General features: G+C 38.2%; 1 protein-coding gene across 2 annotated transcripts in view; it reads right to left on the bottom strand.

Annotated features, from left to right (window-relative positions):
* The window catches only part of LOC139987772 (ankyrin repeat and SAM domain-containing protein 1A), an 83398-nt gene that overhangs the window by 38399 nt on the left and 18760 nt on the right, over positions 1 to 26239 (bottom strand). For both annotated transcript variants that reach the window (XM_072004404.1, XM_072004412.1), the window contains 5 exons: positions 22285 to 22511; positions 21341 to 21557; positions 17230 to 17506; positions 14680 to 15363; positions 9019 to 9193 (listed from right to left, as the gene is read on the bottom strand). In XM_072004404.1, the coding sequence (XP_071860505.1) occupies positions 9019 to 9193; positions 14680 to 15363; positions 17230 to 17506; positions 21341 to 21557; positions 22285 to 22511 (1580 nt within the window). The remainder of the gene's footprint in view (positions 1 to 9018; positions 9194 to 14679; positions 15364 to 17229; positions 17507 to 21340; positions 21558 to 22284; positions 22512 to 26239) is intronic.

Raw genomic sequence — 26239 nt, 5'->3', positions numbered from 1 at the left:
CTTTTTTGTTCACATTGCGTACTATGTAACTGTAATTAGAAACTACTTTGAATATTAGGTTAACCGTACGGGGCTTTCGTGTTGCAAATAGATGATCTAAATATAGAACGTGGACTTTCCTTGCTTTCGACATTCTACGATAACTATAGACTATAATCAAGGAACGTTGAATATTAATTCTAGCCTTTCAATCAAATAACATTTTTATAAAATGGAAATGTAAATGACTATTTAGTAATTCTATCAATTTTCAAAGTCTTCCTGCTTGCATGTTATATTATAATAATCGTGTAGCTACATATCAAGTCAATTAATTAAAGTGCTTATCTTTAGTACTAGGATATAACGAATTCACCAAGATTGACTTACATCATTGTATACAAAATTGACCTAATATTGGATGAGGAGGTCGTTAGTCCTAAGTCAACACGCAACCTCGGCTGATAACTTCTCTCCAACAGTTTTATCCTAAAATATGTACTATTCATCTCTACCTTCATCTCCCGTTTCAACATTTTTATTTTTTCCCATAAAGTTAGATTTACTTGGATTAAGATTAAATATGGGGAATCTTACTTTCAACATTCGTGCTACCTCTCTAATATTTTAAACACAGTTTCTGCTCCATAATGAATAGTTGCAAGTGAAGTAGCTGTGAAATTTAAATGTCAGTTTAAACTAATTCCTTCTATAATATTTTTAATTTGTGATACAACTAACTGATCTTTAGACTCTACCTAAAACCAGCTATGTCATCCTACGTCCAAAAGCCTAAGACAATAGTCCTCAGATATTACTTTGTACAATGAATAAATACTTCTTGTTAAAACATATTCTACAAAATATCTTCTCTACCATTTAACATACGTTTCTCGGCTGACTAATGTATATATTTCCTATTGATATCTGTTTCGCTAACGACGTGTTTAAACATCTAAAAAAAAAAAGAGATGATGCGAAACAGCTTAGGATGGAAGATTTCGTAAGTAAAGCTTAAATAGATAAAGGTAGTTATTATCGAAAATCCTCAACCTACGACAAGCAGACCCCTTCGAGTACACGATAGCACAGGGAAGAGCGCAGTAGATGCACGCGTGCATCTGTTATCACTGAAAACGAGCAAGCCGCGTAACTCACGCCGTCTCGTCGATAAGGCAGACTGGTTCGTTTGTTGATTTAACGCGACACGCCGGCTATCTGCAGATATCACGTTAATGTACAGACCGGTAGTTTCTCTGGCGACGATGAATTATTGCCCCAGAAACGCTATAGAATGGTTGCCAGTACACGATAATCATGTTTTGGTGATTACGAAAGTGTAGTAAATAAAAAATAAATAGAAGTATAAATTCCTTCCTTAATTTATGCTAAATTTAATTTTAAATAAATAATAAATAGAAGACTTTAAGTTTAATTTTATTAAAAATAATTCAGATTCGAATGATTTAACGGTGTGAAACAGATATTTTTTAAGCATCGCTATTAAACGACTTCCTTGTTAAGAAATACCGAATCTGGTCGAAATGTTTGCTTTCTCATGAATAATACAATTCAGCAGGGTCTTCGTGATAATTGATGATATTAGATGATCTATAATCCTCCTGCAATAGTTGTTTAATATACAATCTTACAGTTTATTCTGCTTGTTAGCAAATATTCAGGCAAATATCAGATATCAGTTAATGACAGACTGATACGACAACGAAAGTGTTTAGAGGAAAGTGTGTCTATAATATCAATCAATAGATAAATGCATCAATTCCCATGAAGAATAAAATCAAGAATAAATTACAACGCAAGAATAAAACTTCCTCCGAGGACACAATATAAGCCCACCCTTAAGTCATTTATACGTATAGCCATTAATTTAAACCCACAACTGAGCCCACAGTGCAATGACGCATTGATTAAGAAACTCATCTTCAAACAAAGAAAACACCGACGATGACGTCCATTGACCGGAAGCGGGCTTGTTCAAGAAGATTTGAATAGCAGCCACCTAATTCATTGTAAATCAGTGTTTTATACAGCAGTATGGGGTTATGCAACGCGTAAGCGGGCGCGCACGGATGAAAATAATTAAGAGGCTAATAATATAAAAGGACGCGTGTCGTTGGTTAAATCTCACCTTGCTCCACTTTCCATTCGTTCGTCACTCGGAAAGCGACGCGTGCAATTAGATTACAACAGTGTGCCCGCTCTCTCGTCGGGCGTACGCGCGGGAACACCGCCCCCTGGACGAGCGAGCATCCACGGAAATCGCATTACGTAACAACCAGAGAAAGCGTTGCATCTATCGGAAAATTTCGTTGCTACTCTTTTTATCAATCGTTCATATATAGCTGTTGACAAAAGTGTTCAAACACTCGTGGAAATTTTTTATGAATCTATCGTGTGTCTTCTACGACACAATGTTTGAAATTGTATCAATACTGTAACGATTAGACTGGATATTTGAGCGTTTATGGAAAATTTGAAAATGAAAAAATGCGCAAGATGCATATGATACGCGTATGCATATAAAATATCCAAAGTAAAGCACCTGTTACAATATTTAGCGAGTGAGACAATTTCTTATCCAAGTACCATTTCTTTAATGATATTCGTAAAAGTATGAATTTGCATAAGTATGCACAGTCTAGTAACGAGACTCGTCTACCCGTCATGATTAGATTGATAAAGTTTGAAGCAAATCTAAAAATGTCTGCAGAAGTTACGATAAACAACGCTTGTATCTTTCGATGACATTTGCAAACGTGGAAAAAGATTTTTCAATAATAATTTGAATTTTAAGGATAACTTTATGGATATTAGAAACTATAGATATTACTTGCTAAGAATTATCAACGAAAATTGAGAATAATGTTAGAACTAATATTATATCCAGGCTCGTCAACTTCTTCTTTTTTTTTTATTTAGTAGATTATTTACAATCAATTCTCATACAGAATTTTAAGTAAATTTTTTTAGCGTGTTACTGTAACTTGGATTATAAAAGTTTATAGTACGTTTGATTCTAATTGAATCTAATGCTTCAATCTAAGGGGTATTTCATTTTTAGTCTGCGGATCTGATACGTCGTATCAATTGGGTAACTAATGGGTTTTGGTGGTTGTTAACTCTTATGTTATATCTGTTTCTGAACTTGGATATTTCTTCTTTGACTGTAGGAGGCTCGTCAACATAGTTCGATATTAATGCGTAACACAGGATTCAGTGTATCGCGTGATACGAAATAGGACAGAATATTCCGATAAACCTAATACGATTGTAACAATCATGGTTGCATAATTACCGGGTCGATGATAAAAATGGCAGTAATGAGCATGCATGCAAACAAGTGCAATGATAAATCGATGCATCGTCTTTTCGTTCGCAGACAAATTCGACGTTCCATTCTTCCTCTTTAACAGCAATCTCGAAACGAAAATCTTCGATGAAAATGAATGCACTGCAATATTTACAGAGAGCGTATATGTACAATGAGATAGAAGAAATATAGAAAAAATATACATGAAGATTTGAAGCGGTTGCAATTAAATCGAAATAATAATAATAATAATAATAATAATAATAATAATAATAAAGAAGGTAAATGTAATTATTTATGTACAAATTGGTAACTTACCGTGGACCATTTGAAAGGCTCGATCGAAAATAATCGTGATCGTTGTACGATCGATCGTGTTCGGCCATTTTTCATTATTAATCTCTTACTCAAGGAGAAAAAACCAAAGAAAACATTTGGAACGCAATCTCGTCGACAATTTGTTTCACTCGCATGCAGTTTCACGTACACAATAAAATAACAATATCACAGCAGGAACGTCACATGTCGTGAATATTTACTGTACACATCTCGAAAGCGTCGCGTCTCTATCCAAACCGAGTCGTTTTTCGTCTAATTAAATTAATTAAAACAATTAATTTGAAAAATAAATAAATAATCATTATATTTGCTCACTTTTCCTTTTCATCAATCAAAATTTGTTCGTTAGGAGAAACGAAAACTTGAACGAAGATAATTTTACTTGTCACGGAACACTTAGTCGCGACATTGTTTCGCGAGATAGTCGACTCGAATTTTAATCAAAGCGTAACTTGATTAACGTTAAAGAACAAGGTATTTTCACGAGGTGGAAACGACAACGAGCCGGAAAAGCAAGCTCATCAACGGGATTGGACGCGGCGAAGAGAGATAATAGGGACCAAGAAGAGATAAGTGACGAAAGCTCGGTGGACGTACGAAAGCGACAAAAAAATAATTCAAGACATCGCATTACACAGCAGCATAACGTTTATTATAGCACACCAACGATATCGATATAACGCACTATAATCGCATATTTAGGTTATACTTTTCTAAGTGTAGTACCACCCTACGCCTAGGTTTTTATATCTACCTAAGAATATATATATATATACTTCTCTCTCTGTTACTCGTAAATACTCGTTGAGCGATTACAATAACTAGATGAAAGCATATTTAACATAAAATAAAATATGAAAATCAATCACAAAATAAACTATGTACTTATATACCAGGAAATAGAATTCTGTGTAACAAATCAAAATACTTAACCTACGAGTCTCGACAATATATGCAGCGCCTTTAGAAGTCGTGGGTAATTTTCATTCTCGACGAGTATAATAACTATACAGAAAAATATCGAGCCTCTCTTACTTCCATATCTTTATTACTAAAAATTCGTCACTAATATTCTTTGCATTTGATGCGTGGCAGTAAATTCATAATTGATTGGCTTATTTTTTTCATTAATTAGTAATGGAAAAATATTTATCTATGGACGTTCAAATATTAATTTGACTTTGGAAACTCGGCAGTATATCGTATGCTTACGCTAAGAAAAAAACATCTAGCACCAACGTCGAAAAGGAACAAAAAAGAAACATCGGGAAGAAATCTATCCACGACTTTCTAACCAACGAATGTGACACGTTCTGTGATATCGCCAATTGCACCCATCACAGCGCCCATATGTCGATGAAATACTTTCACTTAGGTATAACTTTACGATCTACAACGACGATGTTTCTCTTTCACATAAAGGAATTGAAATTCCACCAACGTTTTCAGGCTTAAAACCTCTTTCCGATACTTCGAACGATGTCTTTCATCGCTATTGTACATTTCTCAAGTGAATTCGATTCGTCGTTCTAACTTTACTCTCATCAAAGTATGTACTTTGTTACAGTGTGCAATTAAAAGGTGAAAGAAAAACGACAAATAGCCACTACAGAGTATACGTACGTTTTATATCATAATGTATAACTATGATTGAAAGTACTGAACTACAATTTTACGATTGAAGATTCGTATCTTTATAATACATCGGTATCCGTCCGACAAGGGTATTTACACAACAGTATCACCGATATATTTCGATAAATGTATAGGATGTGTAACGTATACTCTATTGAAAAAAACAATCAATAAAACATTCCATATAATAACCTCTATAAATTTTTTTTACAAATATGTCATATACATAATACGCACAACGGTTTGTATATAGAGGGTAGTAGTAAGAAACGAAGGTTTACAGAATGTATTCTTTTAGAAAACGTTAAAAAATGTTATGCTACTTCCTAAAACAAAAAAAGTTACCATCGTAAAATAATGTTAAAAAGAAACTTCTTTTTTTTTTAAATGTAAATAAAAAGAGTTTTTCAAGTTTATTGGCACACATAAGACTCGTCGAGTTCTGGCTTATAACCAGTAGTGATAATTCATAGCGATTGTTTCGAATGTTATAAGGATCGACAGTCGTTGATACAGTAATACGCTGTCTTTTATTTGTATAATTAGAATAAAAATGACGTAAAACTACATCTTACGTTACAAACCTTGCTTCAGAGAATACAAGAGTATCCTTAAACTCTGTCAAAGCAAAATGCGACTTTCTACTTCGATGAAAAAGCTAATCTGCTAATTTCAACAAAAATGAAATGATGCTACGTAAAACATATTTTACATAACTAATAAAGGAAAACAAAATACTCAACCAAACATAATAATAATAAAAACTAAACAGTGAAAGAAACGTAACTATGAACTACGTATTAAAACTACGTTTCAAAATTACCCAAACTCATAATAATACATTCTCTAAGAAATACTCTATGAAAAAGAAAATAAACAAATAAAAGTTCAATAATCCAATTACACTAAACCAAAAAATTTCCTGTCGTTTATTCTATATCTAATACGAAACATTTCCACCCCTTTACGATATATTTAGCACGCTTCCAAATTCTGCAATCTTCTCTCGCGACACCCTCTATATACCCGTGTATACATCACAGTAAACGAACAAATGTAAAATAATCTAAGGAACTATTCGAATACTAATCGTACGTAGCACATTGCAAGAGCGTGTCTAGCACTTTCTACGTTATCGATCGCGTTTCTTGTCCACCGTGGGCGAACGTCTAGCGACCGGAAAGGATGACGACTTCCGGTATCGGCTGCTGATTCGTCTCGCGGAAATAATCTGAGCGAAACCGCTGTACAAAAAAACATTTAACGCGGATACTGGTTATATTTATCATGATTACTTCGTCCAGCGACACATTTTTTGTCTCGTTTTATCTAAAATATCGAAACCTGTAGTCGACGGAATTAATTCCTTCGCTTCACGCGTTTTATCCACGCTCAAAGAGGTTTCTATATATCTTTAGCACCCCGTTCGAGTATTTCAATCGAAGTTAGTAGCAGTCTCGTTATAAAGTGGTATTTTCCTTCCTTCCTATATCTTTGTTCTTTCTTATTTCTTTTTTTTTTTCGTCCTTGTTGAGGATCGAGCTCTTAATACTAAAGCACATTCATTTATGTTTTTTCAGAAGTCGAGAGCGACGGGCTGTACGTGCTTTACGGCATTCTGTGACCCGTGAAACCTTCGCCTTCTATAACTCTTTGCCTATCTTTCTTCCCCCGGCTTAGTCGAAATCTGTTTGTCCCTTTTTGCCATGGGATCCGGAAGGTTCGTTCTTAAATATTATTATTATTATTATTATTATTATTATTATTATTAATTTGAATTTTAGTTTATTAATTGGGAGAGGATGATGTGGGTTTAGCAATACATTTATAGATTAGGTATGTACATTTAGTAATACGGACGTTTGACATTTTCACTGCTACTAACAAGCTCTGCGTTTTGTTAATTGCTTCAATAATACTGGTACTAATAATACTGCAACTATTGCGTTTCTCTTTTCATTGAAGATCATTGTTGTTGTATCTTCACATTTAAAAGAAGATTATTGAACACGATTATACTCAGTCGATGCAGCAATATCCCGGTTAAAAAAAAAGAAAAAAAAAAAAAGAGTAAATCTCTCCCAAGGAGGAAAAATGAAATTTTGATAGCAACAAAAGTGTTACAATGACTCTGGAATCATCGTGTAACCGTGTTTGAGACGGAAAAATTACAAAAATCGTAAGTCGAGAAACGAATTTTCAAAAGAAATTTCATCGTGATTCAAGAATTGAAATCAAAATCGAAACGATCGATTTTCTTGCGAACGTTTCGAAATATTTGCGTAAACGATATATGTCTACGCGTGGGTACAAATCTTCTTTCACGGTGTATCTTTACACGTTGACACATTTACTCAGGGTGACGTCATCGTGTTCCCGGCGCATCGCAAACAACCACCAAATGGAAATATTGGCTCAGCGTTCGATAAACCGGTATAAAATACGAAAATACGACAACCATATATTCGCGACAATGCAAAAATACGAGCCAGAAAAAAAAAGGAAATGGAAAGAAAGACGGAGAAAGGTAAAAACTATACAATTGGTGGCTCACAAAACTGGTATAATACTAAAGATTGAACCTTTCGGATCGCCATGTTATATTAAAAAAAAGAAAAAGCCATGACAGTCGAAAAGTCCTGTTGTTGTTCCATCTATAGTACACGAAATCGTAGAAACAAAAGCACGATGTAAATATAATCGATCCATCGACGTGAAACAACAATCGCGAACGATGTTGTCCTGATACGTAGATCGTTTCGACGAATCAAATGTTACAAAATATTTCGTACGAAAATCATCGTCATGACTCTCTTACGCAATTAAGATAATATTATCAGCGAAACTTTACAAGCTACGAGTTATAAATGTAAATTATTAATGTCAATAAATTCTCTTGCATCGCAATGACAAATTTGATAATAAAATAGATAAAGTTCTATTTTATATGAATTTTACAAGTTAAAATTATAAAAATTGCTTTGTGCAACGCGAACAAAATAATCAATAATCTAAATCTAATCTAAACTTGTTTGTCGACTCGCTGATGTCATTAACCCTTCGTAGACAAGCTGGTTCGCTTGTGCTCTCAGCGATATTTCCCTTCTAAGCCTTATTTTTCTCTAATACCCTTTAAGTCTTATGTAGACGATCAAAATACTGTGATTAATCAACTTAAAACTTTTTCATAAATTTCGACAATTTTGCACAGAAATAATCAAAGAATGGAGATCTGCAGCATTTTATAATACCTTTGCTGAAAGGTAGAAAGTTATTGAAATAATAAAATAGTGAAGTATATCCAAGTAACCCAAGATTGCTCATACTACGGTTGAACATTTTAGACTGAAAAACTGACTATATAACGTAATTTCAAATTTTTCGTAAGTCCGTGTACAACACTAAAAGAATTGGATATAAAAGATCAGCTTGTTTATGGAGGATTAATTATTAAATTATTCTGCAGGAGAGCCAATGAGCTACTAACTTTCGTGAATCGAAAAACGCATTTCGATGGTATTTGTGTTTATATATGCATATGTATATATATATTTATATATTGGTTAGTGATATTTCACTGGTTTCCCCCGGGGATGACGATTGCCGGAATGGCGATCATCGTCAGGCAGACGGTCAAAATAAGAAGAAACAAAGACGTAACACAACGATTATGCATGTACACGTGGGCAGAAAGAAGCGTCATGCGGTGCAGCCAAGCGTGCGATGCTGTTTACCTGCGAACGGCACATCCCCGAAGTATTCCTCGACATTGTCCGTCGACATGCTCTTGTCGGACAGAGACACGCTCGATAACGATCCGCTGCTAGCGTCCAGGGAGCCGCCGGCCGGAAACTGCAATAAATCCTCGTCGGTTTCCGTTTCCATGTCGCGGGACCGCCGTTTGTATACCTGCCAACAAATAACACCCAGGTATATGCATTTTTCATTGCTGTTTTTCCTCTTTTTTTCTTCAAAGGTGACTCCTGATGAAATCCATTATGGACACATTTTAATGGATGGCCAAATTTTATTGGGTCTCCGATATTAATATTTTTACAACTTGTGAGTTTAGTAGTTTGTCCAATTTCTTTTGGTTTTAGAATGTGGACAATCGTATTTGATGGATAAAATAGTCTACGGATGTTTATCCAAGGTATCCAAATGCAATTAGGAATTGATATCGTATTAAGAGATCGAAATACGTCGTTTTATTATTATTCATAGCTTCTTGTTACTTTTGGAGCAAACGTTGCATTTTGCAGCGATGAAATTATTCTTCTGCGAAGATTATAAGATCGTTGATGTTTATTTTCAGTTCTCTTCCGCATTTTGTAATTTAATAATTTAAATAATAAAGTAAGCAGAAATCTAAAATTATAACGTAAGAAGAATATTTTGAGCAAATGAATAATCACTTCTCATTAAGATTTCAGTTTAAAAAAACAGTTTAGTTTTAACCAAATAATTCTGACAAACTGGTTTATCCAAGTAGTTTAATTTCTTTTTTTTTTTTTTTGTTTAATATTTACATAAAAGCGTTGAACAGGGAAATTGCCCCATACAATTGAAATTTAATAACATATACACCGAAAGTTAACTATTTATGGTAAAAACGTGATTGTCAAATATTTAGATTATATTTAGTTTTCCCAATTTTTCCGCCTATTTCCAAGCACGCCCGCTTTTTTACTAGCAATACAGGCTCGAATTACTTAAAAAAAAAAAAAGGATTAGAAATGACATTTCGTGTGGTAACGTTTACGAGCAGCCGCCCAGATTCATCTCTGAGCGTTGCACACGCGTCGAAAACATGCTGGTGCAGACCAAATAAAAAACGATTCCAATCCGATAGAAATCTATTGGGACGGATCACTTGATACGATTATACACAATAAACGTTATAAAATATGAATCGGGTAAATAAATCTCGCCAGGGATGTATTTGTATCCATAAAGCTTCGACCCGTAATTTAAACCATTGCCACACGTGTACGGTTATTAAAATTTCGATTTACCGAATCAAAAATATATCGTCGTCATTTGCTCCGAATTAACGCTCTGAATAAATGTTGAATGTTATAACAATAATAAAAGTCATCGAGTTCGTGTAAATATGTCGTCCAATTTTATAACTTTCAAATTAGTGGGAAACTTGGTCCAGCGAAAACTGTTGAAATAAAACTGTATTACAAAATATACACATAAAAAAACTCTGTTTTTACATCTTCAATGGAGCGTTTCTTTCCGTTTTTGGAAAAACTGATATATCAAATAAAAATACTAATCATCGTTTACATATTACAAACAGTGCTTAAGATGGCATTGTTAAATACAATATTGTGATTTATTAATATAAACAATTAATAATTTATTGTTCAAATACCTTTTGATTGCGATAAATAATTTGTATCGTCTACGTACATCCTCAAATTTGTTTCAATATTTATTAGTAATGATAAATTAATAAATATAGCTATCATGTCTGTTATATCTCATAAATAATAATAAATGTAATACAAATAATACAGACGTAAGATATTTTTACAGCAACCAAACGTGCAAATACTCCCACGATATACTGTAAATACAGATGTAAATACAAACTCTTGAGAAAAATCGTTTTACCATGAAGAAGGTGCACGTATCGCGAGCAGTTCATCCATAAAGAAACTCAAAGGTGGTAAGCACGAACGAGATAAGATTCCCTCGCGTCACGGATCGCCGTTTTAACGCAATTAAAATTTGACGCCAGCAGAGACGACAGACGGTCAGACAGACAGACAGGCAAGCAGACAGACACGGGCGGTCGCATCTCGCGGTGTACGCATGGTATACATGCGGAAAGCGTCGCTACAAATTCGTAGATTTCTCGTCGTCGTCATGACGCAAGCAGAGAACGAACGTTCGCGAGGAGAAGTCAGACAGGCATAGAAGCTGAGGGCTTCATTATTCAAAGGGTGTCGGCGTCTTGCATTCTGCCGCTCTGCTGGATCCGCGGAAGTTGACGGGTGTGAAGCAACCATCCGTGAGCAGTTCCTCCACCTCCTTCTCTTCCTTCGCCAAGCTTCAGGCGCGCCGCCACACGCTTCCTCTTTTCCATGATTCCTCCTCGACTCGATATGCCATTGATTCACACCGAAAAGATCGCTGACATTCGTTCCTGAACGACTTTGACGTAGCCCATATATTTTACGTCCTCTTTATCTCTTCTATCTTTTATTTAGTTAAATTCCGGGATAGGCAATTTTACCTTCGAATCGTTGACATTCGTTCATGAACAAGTCTAACGAAGTCCGACTTTATATATCCCTTTTATTTCATATTTATTTCATATTTTTATTTTAAAGGTTTATTTCGATGTACGATTTTAACAAATCGTTGAGATTTTCGTTTGCGAACGACTTTGACGCGATCCATTTTTGTACACACTTTTTCTCTTATTTTAGAGGTGTTCCATTATAGGAAATGTTAACTCTTAAAACACTGGTATTTTCGTTTGTGGACGACCTTCACATGGTCGATTTTTTATTGTACTTTCATTTTATTTATTTATTTTAAAGATGTTTTAACGCAAGGAATCTTTAAGTCACCGATATAATGTATCTTCCTTTATTGGAAAAGAGAAGATGCGATACATAAAGTGAGTAAAAATTTAATCTTCGAGTGACCAATTTCTTTCGCCATGGATTGATCATTAAAGGAATACGAAACCGAGTAAACATTACATGCGCTAGATAGTTTCTGTTTCCTGTATAACCAAGGTACCTTTACCACTATACCGCTCGAGGAGACGAGTAAATTGTGCCGAAACATCGGCTGTGTCTCGTCCTGGTTGATGAGATTTACGAGCGTCAATCGAAATCGAGGTTGACTCGTTATCGCCAGTCGCGACTCCGTGACTTGCCAATTACCGTCCCGCTAGATTGCCAGATCTATACACATACAGACATCCCGTTCAACGAAATTGCACATTGTAACTTCGTTTCCCAGTTTCGTATGTAACCTAATCCAAGCCCCTAACCTCTTTTCTTACATTTAGTTCTACAAATGGATCTACAAATAAATTCTCCAACAAAGACTTTATTTTCTCACGTTTCATACATATCTACATAAAAAAATATTTTTTTGTAACGTAAATGTATCTTAACAAATCATAAAATTATCTAGAATAATTTCTCTTACAAATAGAGAGAATGCTAAAAAATATCTCATTTTCCTTTTACCAAATTGATCCCGGTAATACTTAACTCTTGATTAATATTGTTGTATAATAGATGATCACTCGTTTGACTTAGGTCATCTAATTTTACAATCTATAAGATTGATTTATACCTATTTCATATTTCATATAAATATAGCACTAAACCATAGAAAAAGTGCAAATTGACACGTAGTACTTTAAACATAAGTAATTTACTCTAAAACTGTAAACCGCTTATGGCTTAATAATACCAGTTGAAGTATAATACTTATTCCTCTTCCTTTATTTATATTAATACCTTTATACGCACCAGAGTAATTCGTAATCCTAAACTGGAGTCTAACTTTTACAATAAACTCTTAAACAATTCAACAGAACTTTAACAAACTTACGTATCTTAAATATACCTACGCTTGTCGATATAACTGATTACTTATCCAAATGTTCCTCGAATCGATCCACGGAAAGAACCAGGCGCCTGTACACACGCGACAGAGAGGAGAAAATCTGGTAAAAACCATACGCGACATCGTATCCGTGAAGATCCTGAAGCACTAACTACTCGATATCCCTGAAGCGGAGGTAACCGTACATGCCGGCAGCCAAAGCGTCTTGCCTTCATCCGGCTCCTTTCGCTGAAGGATATATTCACTGTACGATATTTCGTGAAGCATGTATAACCGCTGAAAGACACGGATTGCGAACGCACATAGCAGTCAGCGGAAAGGAACTAGCGAGAAAGGACAGGCGTTGGGGTAGCGAGAGCGAATTGGAGTGGGTGCTGAAGAAGGATGCAAGGAACACATAGTTGGTAGACGGTATGGGAAGAGAGGACGCGTGTGCTACACAGAAAATACGATGGTTCGAATCACGTGATGGCGCACCTGTAGAGGGTACGAGATAGATGAGAAACGAGGGAGAAATAGAGGCACACGGTGGATGTTGTGTGGATATCCATTCGCGGCGGATGGGAAGCGAACGTAGTCGGTCTCACAGCAGAACGATCACAGGATGACGCGGCAAACGGCGAGAAACGAGCGATACAGGCAGCATAGAGCGACAGAGAACTCGGCCTCCTTGCAAATCGCATCACAGATCAAACACGGCTTGTATATTAAACGTAACCTGCTATAAAGCGTCCTGCCAACTGCTTATCTACTGTCCACGTTCCAGGACCGTCTCTCGATCTTAAGAACACTTACTGAGCGGTATTTTTCACGATATCCTTCCAGCAATTGACACGATGCAATAGCTGTGACATCGTTATTCGTCTGTCTCGATGAATGATAAATGATTTTAAATATGCTACCGTTTACGAGACCAGCATTGCGGACCAGTACTTTCGCGACCAGATACGTTGGTTACGTTTGACATCCCGACATGTGTTACAAGGTACATACACGCGCCAGTCCTTAGTCGCAGCCAAGGATGCAAGATTGAACGCCCGCGAACGCACGCTCCAGTGGAGATCGTGTGGCGAATCGCGAAGACGTTTGTACCGCGTCAGCCGCTTAAGATCTACCGGGAGACTGCGATTTGCATGCGATTCCAGAGATAAATGTATCGCTGTTGAGGCAAAGGCTTGGCAGATAACGTGGGTTTTTGAGATGTTATGGATCGATAGTTCTAGGAATGTTTCGTGAGAGTTGGCTTGATCGAAATGGTTTGATAAATGTAATAACGTAGATACGCGAATTCTGCGTCTTTTACGGGTTTTTACATTAGACGTTAGATTAACTTTGGTAAGGCTAATGTTTGATATTAATCTTGACATTGTGTTTATGAGAACCTTTAGACTATGAACGATGTTTGCTAATTTGCTAATGGCAAAAGTTACTTACCAGAAACTCCACCTCAGCAAAAATTCGCACATCACACAAATACTGCACAGAGCTAGAAAGAAGCGCCTTCGAAGGAAAGTGGGTCTAATCGGTTATTTCCGATAGATCCAATGCAATCATAAAATTTTAGCCAAGAATGTCACATCTACAAATGAATCCTCATCACGTGACAGTGAACAACGGAAGAGAGTATTCTCTTCGCTTCTTTCTATGCTTCTTTTCGACTCTGCAGTACATAAACATAAGCAACAAACCGACCAAAGCCTCCAAATGAGAAGCTTGAAAGTTAAACCAACAGAAGCAAACCACCCAAAATCACCCACCAATAAGATCACAAAATAAGTTCAACTCACCTGACTCAAAGGACGAATCCTTTCGTGGATCGATTTCTCAGCTTGCATTGCAGAAGGTGGCGGATGATCAGGCGTCGGTGGCTGAACATAGTGCGTTGGACTGGTGGGCAGCATCATTTGTACTCGTTTCAGGCGCTTGTCAGTTGCTTCGCGACCTTCTGGCGTAGAATGTTCGTCGATAGCGTCGCGCTTGTCATCCAGAAGACTCTCCTGGGAAGACTTGAGCGTGAGAAACGCGTTCGACACGAACATCGGTTCCTGGACGAACGAATCGGTCTCGCTGCACGGCGATTTGTCTGCGCAAGGACTGCTCTCCGGTTCATAATTCTCGAACGCGTGTCTACGTAATTTTCGTCGAGGGTTCAACGTCTTGATCGGTCTGTTCTCGTAGATGGAAGTTATGGCAACCGGTTCTACGTTAGTTTCGCGTCTTTCTTCGCCATCCGGCACGCGAGACTTCATTTCCACGTATTGGTCCACGCTTCTGGTCACGTGACGCAATTGTTCACGGCGTTTTTGTAACTGCTCCAAGTCGATATGGCTGCGGGCGCCGCTGCGCGCCATGAATAAATACTCGTAGTTGCTCGGGCCCAGAGAACAGTCCGCTGATAAAGACATCTGCGTCTGCAAGTGCGTCGGTGAGACGGAGAGATTGCGTCTGGGTGGTTTTTTCGGTGGAGTTGGCTGGAATAAGATACATTCCTGCTAATTTCACGCTTGAGGACGTGTTAATATATTTCGCGCTGAGAAAATAGATTTTTCATGGAATTTTGAACGGAAATTTGAAAATTATAGTAGAACGAGACAAATGTAAAATTCTGCATATTTCAGTCTTCTTGTGTCTAATTGCCTGTTTAAATAACGTTTATAAAAATATGTATTGGAGAATTTGATGAATTAGAGAACACTCAGGGGATGCAGACAGCACGAATCAGACGATATTATGGAGAAATAGTAGCTATCGTACGTGGGGAATAAATAATCAATTAGATAAATTAAATACAAGTTTGATATATTCCAAAACAACGAAATATTAAAGTAAACTAAAAGAATAGTTTTTGACCGCAAATTAGATATAGTAGCTACTTAAATTTTAACTGATAATTGATAACTATATCTTAGTTGAATATAAAATATTGGCACTTAGACAACTGAATACGGAAAATACGGAAATAAAGAACACAGTATCAATTAAGAATTGGGATTAACAATGATGAAAATGAAGCCTTTTCCATCTATAAAAACAATTCAATATTAATGAAGTTCGACTAATAACAATCGTTCGCATATCTTTCGAAAGTAATATTCGATCGGCATTTTTTTTCACGAAGTAACCTCGTTCGAAGGAAAAATGTGTAGCCAGCGTCAAGCTGTCATGCCGGGCCAATTAACTTGCGATCAATTTGTTCACGTTAACGAACTGTAAGACGCAGAGATGATTCATTGCCGGTTCTTCGCGCAGTAAAAAAACCTTCAATCTCGAACAAGTGGAGAAAAAATAGGGAAGAAGGATGCTTGAGAAAAAAACAATTCGCTGTACAAATTGAGATTCTGCTAACAACATTGAAATTAACAATCGACCGGTATTTAAAGAAAGGGACGGAAAGCAAGAAAATGTCAATATGAAACTTGTAAAAATTGCAAATACGATACAATTTTATAATAAGATATGGCAATGTAAGCATAAGAAATTGATACTGATTTACATAATTTTTAAATCTACGTAAGTTACGTAATACCATTATGTACAGTACAATAATTATTTTATTATAAAATTATTTGTACAGGATATAATCAAAATAAGCGACTTTGGTATCGTGTTCTACTAAAGATAAGTTCATTCTTCCTTCTCCAAACAATTATTCTTTTTTTAATTAGAAATAAGTAATTGTAGTATTTGAGATAGATTATATTAGCGTATATTATGATAAATTAATCTCTGCCTGAAAGTTCGATAGGCAAAGAATTCTCATATTTATTCTTATGAAGCTTATATCTCTGAACTGACAGGTTCTTTCCTTTTCAAATAAAATACTGTCCCTTGACTATCACGTAACACAAAAATCAGAAAACCAACGAAAAGAGACTTATCATATTTTTCTCCTATAATCTTCAGACGTGATCGCTACTCTCACGAAATTCCAATGCAAACAACAAATCTCTTACATCTGAGGAAGAATCTCTTTCCTAAATATATGTTACAGTTGGTAACCCTCTAAGATTAAGATTTTAAGATAAGATAAAAATTAAAAAACCACAACAAAGTTAAAAACAAAATACGATACCAAAGTTCAATATCACTTGTTTTACTTACATCTTGTATATATATTATCAAGAATAATAATATACACTAATAATATCATCAAAAATGAAAGTAAAAATGTTATTAAATATTTCATACATTTCATCATCAAAGACACGATACGTCGGATCAGTTACTAGAATGAAAGATTTCGCTTCGAACGAGTATACTTTTTGCGACATCGTACAACTCTTCACCGAGTCATAGACGAGATGTCGAGACGAAAAGGGGAATCGGGGTATTCTTACCGAGACTTTACTGTTGGAGGCGGGGCTGTGAAGAGAACTGGACAAGGGTGCCATTGGCAAGTAAATCCCGGCAGCGCTGGAATCGTTGGGCAAACAACGCCGGTCCCGTGGGCTCGGTCCACCGACGCTCGAGGACGAGGAAACGCTCAATTGATCCGACTCCCTGCCACCCCCGTATCCCGTGGGTAATGTCAAGGACAGATCCTCCGACACGAAGCTACCCTCCATTGTTCCACGAGGTACCGGTGGCGTTTGGTACAATCCGCTGTCGGAACCCCTGCGCAACCAAACTCAACATCTCAGCGGGACCAACTCACCATTAACTTAGAATTGCTAATGGTTTACTTCATCGAACAAATTCACTTTTTGTTTTTTAATTTGTTTCGTTCTTTGTTTGTTCGTTTGTGTATGACAAAGTAGATTAGGATAAATATCATGCAGTAGCGCTTTGGACGATTGACACTGTAATATGTTACGGATTTAAAGGACTGTTCTTTGGATTATGAAATATTTAACGATGAAGATTTTGTTTAATTTCTCGATGATAGAAGATGATTGTTATGATTCTTGTTGTATGGTGCAGTTTGATTAGATACAATTGAAAACAGCATTATTTATATGTTAATTCGTTTGGAAATTATTCTACTCTTTAGCGATTTACGTGCGAACATGTTTTTATCGATGCTTTGAACTTCATATTTAATATGAAATTCAAACATTAAACTAAATTAATTATATTTAAAATCAAACAGCAAATAATGCAGGAAATACATATAACGCTGTAAAATTACGAAAAACCCATCACCATGAGACCAATTTCCAAGCAAACATACGATAAGTCTATCACTTTCCACAACAACTTTTGCAAGATTTTCCAATTCCAATTTTCCCTATACTTTGCCCATTTACGCATCACAAATATCCAATATGAATTACAAAAACGCAACAGGTTGCAGCGTCGTAAAATTCACCGCAGTGTATCCTCGGCAGACAATCGAATAGAGAATCGATTTCAGTGCAGGAGAATCGAAAGCGCTAGCATTGTGCTGGAGAACGTTTGCATGTCATTACCGTGTGTTGTCGCGCTGTGCTAATGGTATTCTGTCGGTGATAGTGTTTTGTGGTTTGTCGTCGGGAGTTTGATCGGAACTTTCGAGAGTATTTATCGAGTTCAGAGTGTCGGACATGGACATAAAGACGCTGTCGAAGACGGAACTGGGGTCGGAGTCCTCTGTCTGCTGGAGGGTCCTCCGTACTCCGTTCACAGGTCCCCCATATTCCTCGTTTTCACTGAAATTTCGCAATCCATCCGGTATCGTAAGATTTGAACGCGGTTTACAACGATTCCACTATCGTAGCATATTGAAAAGCGAAGCAGTGCAGCCGGCGTTCCACCGATCAAGCGAATACAGCGAAGAATAGCCATTTTATAAATAATTTCGAATTTTTATTCTTTCGAATTGTACATTATTAGTTTTATCGTTGTATATTTCTTTACTTGAAGATTGTAATTAAGTATGGGAAGTTTTTGATTGTTTTTATCTTTTCAAGTTTAATATTACGATTGAATGTTTAGTACGTACATTAAAGATATCTCGATGGGCTAGCTGAGATAATTGTAAAATATTGCTGTATAAAATTCTCAAGTTCAAATGGTTAATATATCGTTATTTAAATAGTTCATACGTTTCAAATAGCTAAATCACTAATATGTTTGTTGCATACAACGATTCGATTAATTCTTTGTTATGTTCTAAAGAAGATATACCACACGTTTGAAGGTTTTAATTGTGATTCGAGTTTTTCGGCTGAGTTGAATGGATGTTTAACCAAAAAAAGGCTGAGATCTGCTTGTACCATTCATAAATCGCTAATAGCGCTAAATATTCCCATCAATGACATTTATCTTCTTAATTATCATCTTTTTAAAAACACGTCTTCGATACGAATACGACACGCCTCTTTTTCTCCGTCTTCAGTTTTTTCAAAGAAACTATGCTATCGAAGAATCGCCCAGAAAACCTACGCTACGGCGATCTTCCACAATTAAGCGTACTAGACGCGAAGAGGCGCGGATACAATGGCCAGTGCTCGTTCATTGGTCAAACTAACGAATGGCACACGACTCCGAGTATCATCGTCTCTCCTCTCGACAATGCGTAAGTTGAAGCGGAGACGTCCGCGGGCGAGTGTCGACTTTTTAATGAGGCCACGTAGGCGAGGTCGGAGGCGAGCAGAGAAACGAGAAAGAGAGATGCAAGAGGACCACACCGGTGTGGCGCGCCGCTGGGCAGAACAGGGGAACAGAGGAGTGGAAGCAAGCGAAGCCAGAGGTGAATGAAGAGCCGGCGAACCGCGGTTGGAGGCCATGCCCATAGGATGAGGGAGAGAGCAATGGTTATTAGTTTTATGCTGAGACGGGCTAACATTTACATTGTTTAACGTGATGGATTCATCTCGAGGCGGCCGAGCCACGGCTGCCGACGTCAAACATTGACGGTGGAGGTGCGGAAAGCTCTGGTACCGCTCGTTTTCCCCTTGCTCCTCTTCTCGTCTTTCGTTTCACCACTCGCCGTCTCCCTTTTTCCCTCTGACAGTTTCTCGGTCGACCTCGGTCCTCTTTCTCTGCCTAGTCAGGCCAACCGCGTTTAGCAGCTGCCAGTAGCACCAACAGAGAGAGGAGAGAGAAAGAGAGAGAGAGAGAGAGAGAGAGAGCAAAAGAGAAAGAAAGTGGGAACGAGAGTACCAATGGGGTATACGGCGGGGGTGACCCAGGGGTGAACGAGGCGGTCGGACCCACCATCGCCTGCCTACATCAGGAAAATTAAACCAAGCCAAGCGGTGCTTAACGCGCTGGGGCTACACGCGGCCGCGCCACCTCCTCCAACCTCTTCTCCTCCACCTCTACTTTCAGCTTCCCTTTTCGGTCCGAGAACCTTTCCTCCTCTGCACTCCTACCCCATCCAACGTCCTCTCTTCCTGACCACCCTCACAACCTAACTCTCCTCCCCTGCTCGTATGCCTGTGCTTGGTGCAACCAGCATCGGTACTAAAACGATACCAGCGACGCCGCTAACCATCATCCGAGCACTCGCTGCTCGCCACTCGTTCATTCATTCCGTGTGCCCAGGTCCACGTCTATGCTTTTGTTTACACGACATCTCCTATATTAAAGCAGCCACGGCTATGCGCCCATCTATACTAAATATCCGCCCTTTTTAGAAAATATTACCGGGGCCTCTCCGCTCTTATCCGATGCACCGACGCGATATTCTTTTCTCTCTCCCCGACCAAGATGACGCCGGATGAACACAAATACTCGGGGAACAGGTAGAGCTCAGTAGAATTGTTCTTTTCCTCCGGGTTCTTTTCTTTTTTTTTTTTTTTTCTGTTTGTTTGTTGGGTTGTTTCTTTTCTTTTCTAGGCTGCTTTTCCTCGCTGGAAGAGGAGATCGTTGCATGAAACGCAAAATGCGAATAGCGTGTACCGATGCGTTCTTGTCGGAGATGGCGATGGCTCGTCACGATCGAACAAGCCGGTGTTTCGCATCAGTGGAACGGAGCTTGGTTGGTTATTGTTAGTCATTTCTTTTTGTCGGAATGAATATTCGCGAGATAAGTTGCGTTTGTTTGTCGTTTCCTTGTTGTAGTTATCTTGAAAATGATAATTTTACGAGGAAGTCTATCGTTGAATCAAGTGAAGTTGTTCAGTGAAATTCTCGAGGTTTTCCTATAGTTCTTATTCGTTTGGAATTAAAACAATTATAAAGTATAAAATATTTTATCTAACGATCTGATATAATATAAATCTTGAAAATTACGATATTATCAAGTCTTTCTTAAATCTCCTTATGCACATCTCAATTTCTTCTCTTTACATTCTCCGAACCCGCGAATCGTTTAAATGTCCTTAACTATAAATCAACACGACGACTCGTTCCATTGGCAATGCTTATCGCAGCTTGAAACGCAGAGCGCAGTAACGCATAACATGTAGAGCCACAAGAAAGTTTTACGATCGTAAAAGGGTCAGGAAAAAAAAAATGAAACATCGAAAGCGACGACAGGCACGAGCCAGTGTGAAAATAGGGGAAAAAAGATTGGATACTCACAAAGACATAACGGAAGTGCCGGAAACGCGGCGATCGTCGTCTCGAGGCTTATGATAGAACTGCCATTGAGTGGGCGATGTCCCTTCCGCCGGAGAAAGATCATCCCCTGGGCGAACGTTTTCGTAAGGGCTACCCAATGAATCGTTTCCCTGGACCGGAATGGGTGGCAAGTTCTCGCTGTCGGCGTCGCTTTCCACACCAGAGGAAGACCTGTGCCCTGTTCCCAAAGTTTCATTAGTGAATTTTATTCATTTTATAGTATGCTTTAGTTAACACTTTATGAGTTACAGAAACAATTTACTAACGAGTCAAAATAACCCAACTAATCTTTGTTATACGTTAACAAATAATTTTCGTATAATATCTAATTTTATATTGTAAAATAGCCAAGAGATAGCCAATAGATTCCTTGTATCAAATTGACAAATATGTATCTAATACGGACCACTTGAATCATTTCGTTCAATTCATCGTAATTTGTCCAACCTACATTCACATCCTTTTACGTCTCTAATATTTACAATACAATTTCGCTATCAATACGCAATTAAGAACCATCGCTTTAATCATTAACCAAACACAACGCGAATTACCGCTTAACAAACAATCGTCGATCAACGATACAAAATCAAACTGAAACGGCGGATATTGCAAACAGAACAATATCAAACTTTCATCAGAGGATTATCGTTAACAAGATTTAACGTGCTATCGCGTTAAATCTTGTCACGCGAAGTTCGATCATGCAAATATTTTGAAAATCGACGGGAACAGGCTTATCGGGGCCAGTTTATCGCTGCCTACTTGTAAGCAATGATTGACAACGGCAAGAAAAAGCGCTTTTTTTTCTCCCGAGACACGTCTCGTTAATTGCACAGCTCGTTTACTCGGGATGTCGCGTCGAGGCGGGAGAAAAAAAAACCAGCGTCGCAGCGGATACGCACTTTTTATCACCGCGGTGATGTCCTGAGTGACGTGTGGTGGGAACTGTCCCAGAAGATCGAGCACCGTGTTCTGTCGCGAGTCCCGGATACCCAGGTCTACACCTCGGTCCAGGAGCGCTCGCACGACTTCCATCTTGCCGCATAGCGCCGCCTCGTGCATCGCGGTCCCAGCGGACGTCCTCGTGTTTACGTCCACACCTGCTGCCAGCAACACTTCCACCACAGCTCTAAAACCAACATTTAGGTACTTTTTTTTATCTCTAGGCTCAATTACAGTCTGTTTTTGTAAAAGAATCAAATTGGTAGATGACTGTTTTCTTGAAATGAAATATGAAAAAAATGATCAAAGTTTGTGAGCATTGTAGATAAATGTAATTGTATAACATGATATAAAAATGGATATAACGTATTTATTCCCCTTCCATAGGCCACGAGATATTCAAATAAATGATAAAATAATACTGTGCATCACTAATCTGCATCAAACTTTGGAAAACCTAATTGAATTAATCTATTACTATTTCGATCTTCGTTTCCATTAAGAATGAATCAATACGTGTGCCACAAACTTGACATTTACAGTCGTATAAATGAATCGACTCTATCTTATTTCAACAAACTCTCCAGAAATATTATCGATCTCTTCATCCATTAATCATATACGAGCCAATGGCACGCTCCTCCATAAACGTCATTCCGTTAATAGCTTGAACCTTTCACGCAGAACCTCCCCTAAAATTAACAAACCAAATTAGTAGAAGCTATCCTCGAATTCCCTTTAGCCGCGAATATATCATCGGCCGTTGAAATTTGCCGAAGCGGAACCGGATGGAAACCGGTGATCGAGGAACGGTTCTCGAGGGCAGAGAGAGGATCCGTGGCTCCGCGGATCACCGGCGTCAGCTGAAAGTGGCCCGCTTGCACGCATTTCCCATTTCGACGCGATACCAGCAGCAGCGTGTAGCACGAAACCCAGATTTCGTTTTGTATCTGTCGGCTGGTGTGCACCGACTGCAGTGACCGCAGCCATCCGTCGCATATAGGATTCGTGGCTGGGAATCGGATTCACGTGCACCTATGTTGTTATTACCGTGCCATAGGGGTATTTGTATACTGGCTTACCAAGAGCACCGATATTGAATCCGATAATAGACATTACTCCCAGCCCCGGAATCCCTCCCTCGTCCCTTCCACACCGAAAACCTCCCCCTGGTTGTGTTTCTCTTTCGCCTACACACGTCCTCTCCCTTTTGGTCCCGCTATGGGCTCCGGCTCTGTCTATCGCCGCCCACGCATCCAACAGATCCGCCAAATATCGCGGCGGGGCGCGTGAAACGCGTGCGTGAACGCAATCATCGCAGTGTGCATCGAGTACACAAGCGAATTCTGGCCTGCGTTTCGACGTAACCGGCTAGCTACGTGTGTACACTTTGGTCTTGCGCGCGTACACAACGCCGAGAACGAGCGTACACGATCGAGTTCCGCACACCGGGATACCGTAGTTTCGCGCCTGTCCAAACAGTCAAAATGCCGGTACACACACCCGAGGACCCGGTATGCTGTTTGACCGTGGAGATTGTTCACCGGAGACCAGCCAGATTTTCCAACCTAATCAGCGCGACGAGATCCGATCGAATCGCGTGAAACTTTATTCGGGGTAGTGACACGGGAACGTGTAGAGCTAGCTGGTTCTTCTCAGTCAGATGGATTTCGTTTGAGCAATGAATTTGGTATTTGGGGTTAAGTAACATTGTAGATTAGATAGTCTTTAGACTTTTTCTCGCAAGTTAATGTTTGCAAGTGAATATTTTTGGTATTCTACGTAGGTGGTAGAATGAAAGGGAAGAATAAGAAATAAAGCGACAAAGTGCTTGAAAGGAAGAAGTATAATATTATATTACATATAATATAATGAAGTACGATACTTCGATAGCACTTGGAAATTGAAAGAATATTTTAAGTCGCGTAGCGTAAGATAACAGATCCATTCGTTCGTTAATGGAACCCGGAGCAACTAATTCGACCAATCATTGTAGACATCGATTAAATAACAATTTTACACTAACAAAGGAGTCGCAGGTTACTTAAATTCAAGCAACTTGACCAATCTGCACGAGACTTAGCAACATTGTCATAAAATGACTTTTTAACTAAAATACTTTTATTTAATTATGAATAGCAAAATCATTTTTTCTATTTTTTAATATCTAGGATGGAAGATTAAAACATATGAAATATTATTTTCGCTGGTATGATAAATTTACACTCAGCTTTTCTTACATACAGGGTGTATAATTGTGTATGAATAAATATTCAAAACGTGGACATCAAAGGCGGGAGAAGAAACATTTATCTAATGGTAGCCAGAGCGACGTCACGTCCACCTAGTGACAGCTGATGACCGCTCGCGCCAGCGAAGTCACGCGTACGTGACAACGTTAAAATGTTAAATAGTGGAATATACTTGAACACGGTGTCTCGTTGACACACGATCGCGGCACTTGGAGTGCGTGAATAGTCGCGTGAACACCACGCGTGTACGTACACACGAACACTCGTTGTGAAACTGTACAGCGCGTGCGACTCGCGAGCGCGTGCCACGCGCGCTGTATACACTATGGTGTATTTATCACGCGACTCTATTCCACTATGGCAAGTGCGATCAGGAACAGAATATCAAGGGACGTGTGAACAACGAATATTGCTTGGTTTTGGCAAACTGTTTACGTGAATGAAATTTCGTAGGGAAACTTTCTAAACAAAGTACAATAGATGATAGAAAGAAGATGTTGGAATTTTCAAGATATATCCTGTTCATTTCTTCCTATTATTTTTTATTTTTGAGAAATATGCGTCATACGGTTTCAATAATTTTAAGTTTTGAAGAAGAAAATTAATACAGTTATGACTTTAGTTACAAATTAATATATTCTTCCTTCTATTAATGTTAAAATTAATGGAATTCCAATAGCCTTATGGCGCAGTCAATAGAGGTTTATCGATTGCAGTATTTAAAACAAAAATGTCTATTAATCCATAATTACAAAGGAGATCAACATTTCATATAAACTGATCATTTGATGTAAAATGTAAGCTTATCGTTTAACATATATTTTATAGTTCGTTTATCTGACGTATTTAATCAAAAACGGTATCACGGTAGCTGGTAATATTCTATGATCATGTTAAAATAATTATATAGTAACATGTTTTACAAAAAGTCAAATTTCCAAAACAACCTCGTTATAAGTCTACAAAATTTCTCATAACTTTGACTAATCTGATAATTCTATCGTTAAGTCCAAGTGATTTCATTAATCTAAATAAGACCTTAAAATTAATATACAGAATAATATATATCTTTAGAAACCTGTCACGTGCTTTACATGAAAATACGGCCAATAAAGTTCGTCTAACCAATCACTCGATATATACATATTTCGGTTTCGATATCGCGGGATCTGGATGGACAACAGGAGTCGAGAATGGCCAGAGGGGCACAGATTGAGCGGTTTCCACCAGAGAATGGGGGAAAGGGTAGAGAAAAGAGGAGGATGGCGCATCGCTAGCGACGGAAAATGCATTCATCGGACTGTGTATCGCGACGCGATCGCATTATAAGCGGCTAGCGCCAGTTAAAGCGATTACCGGCAGCAAGGCTGCATAGAAAAACCGACGTTATACCCGATTACAATATGACTGCCGTTTCGCGGCGATTCACGATCGGCGAACGAACGATTTTCGATCGAGCCACGCGTGCACCCGTACCCAGCCGTTCCATCCTACGCTCGTCCAACAACGTCGATTATTTTAAAGGCTTACCAGCCGGATTATGGACGTGACGCCGCTATGTTAAATGAGAATGAATTGGCCGAGCAAAGCGTTAAATACCATTCCCTTCCCCGCCCTTGCAGTCCTCTGTTTCCCGATGCTGGAAACGAACGACGCAACAATG

The sequence above is a fragment of the Bombus fervidus genome, chromosome 1 (genome assembly GCF_041682495.2).
Source record: "Bombus fervidus isolate BK054 chromosome 1, iyBomFerv1, whole genome shotgun sequence".
Taxonomy (NCBI): Eukaryota; Metazoa; Arthropoda; class Insecta; order Hymenoptera; family Apidae; genus Bombus; species Bombus fervidus.
This window is presented reverse-complemented; position numbering and strand designations above follow the sequence as displayed.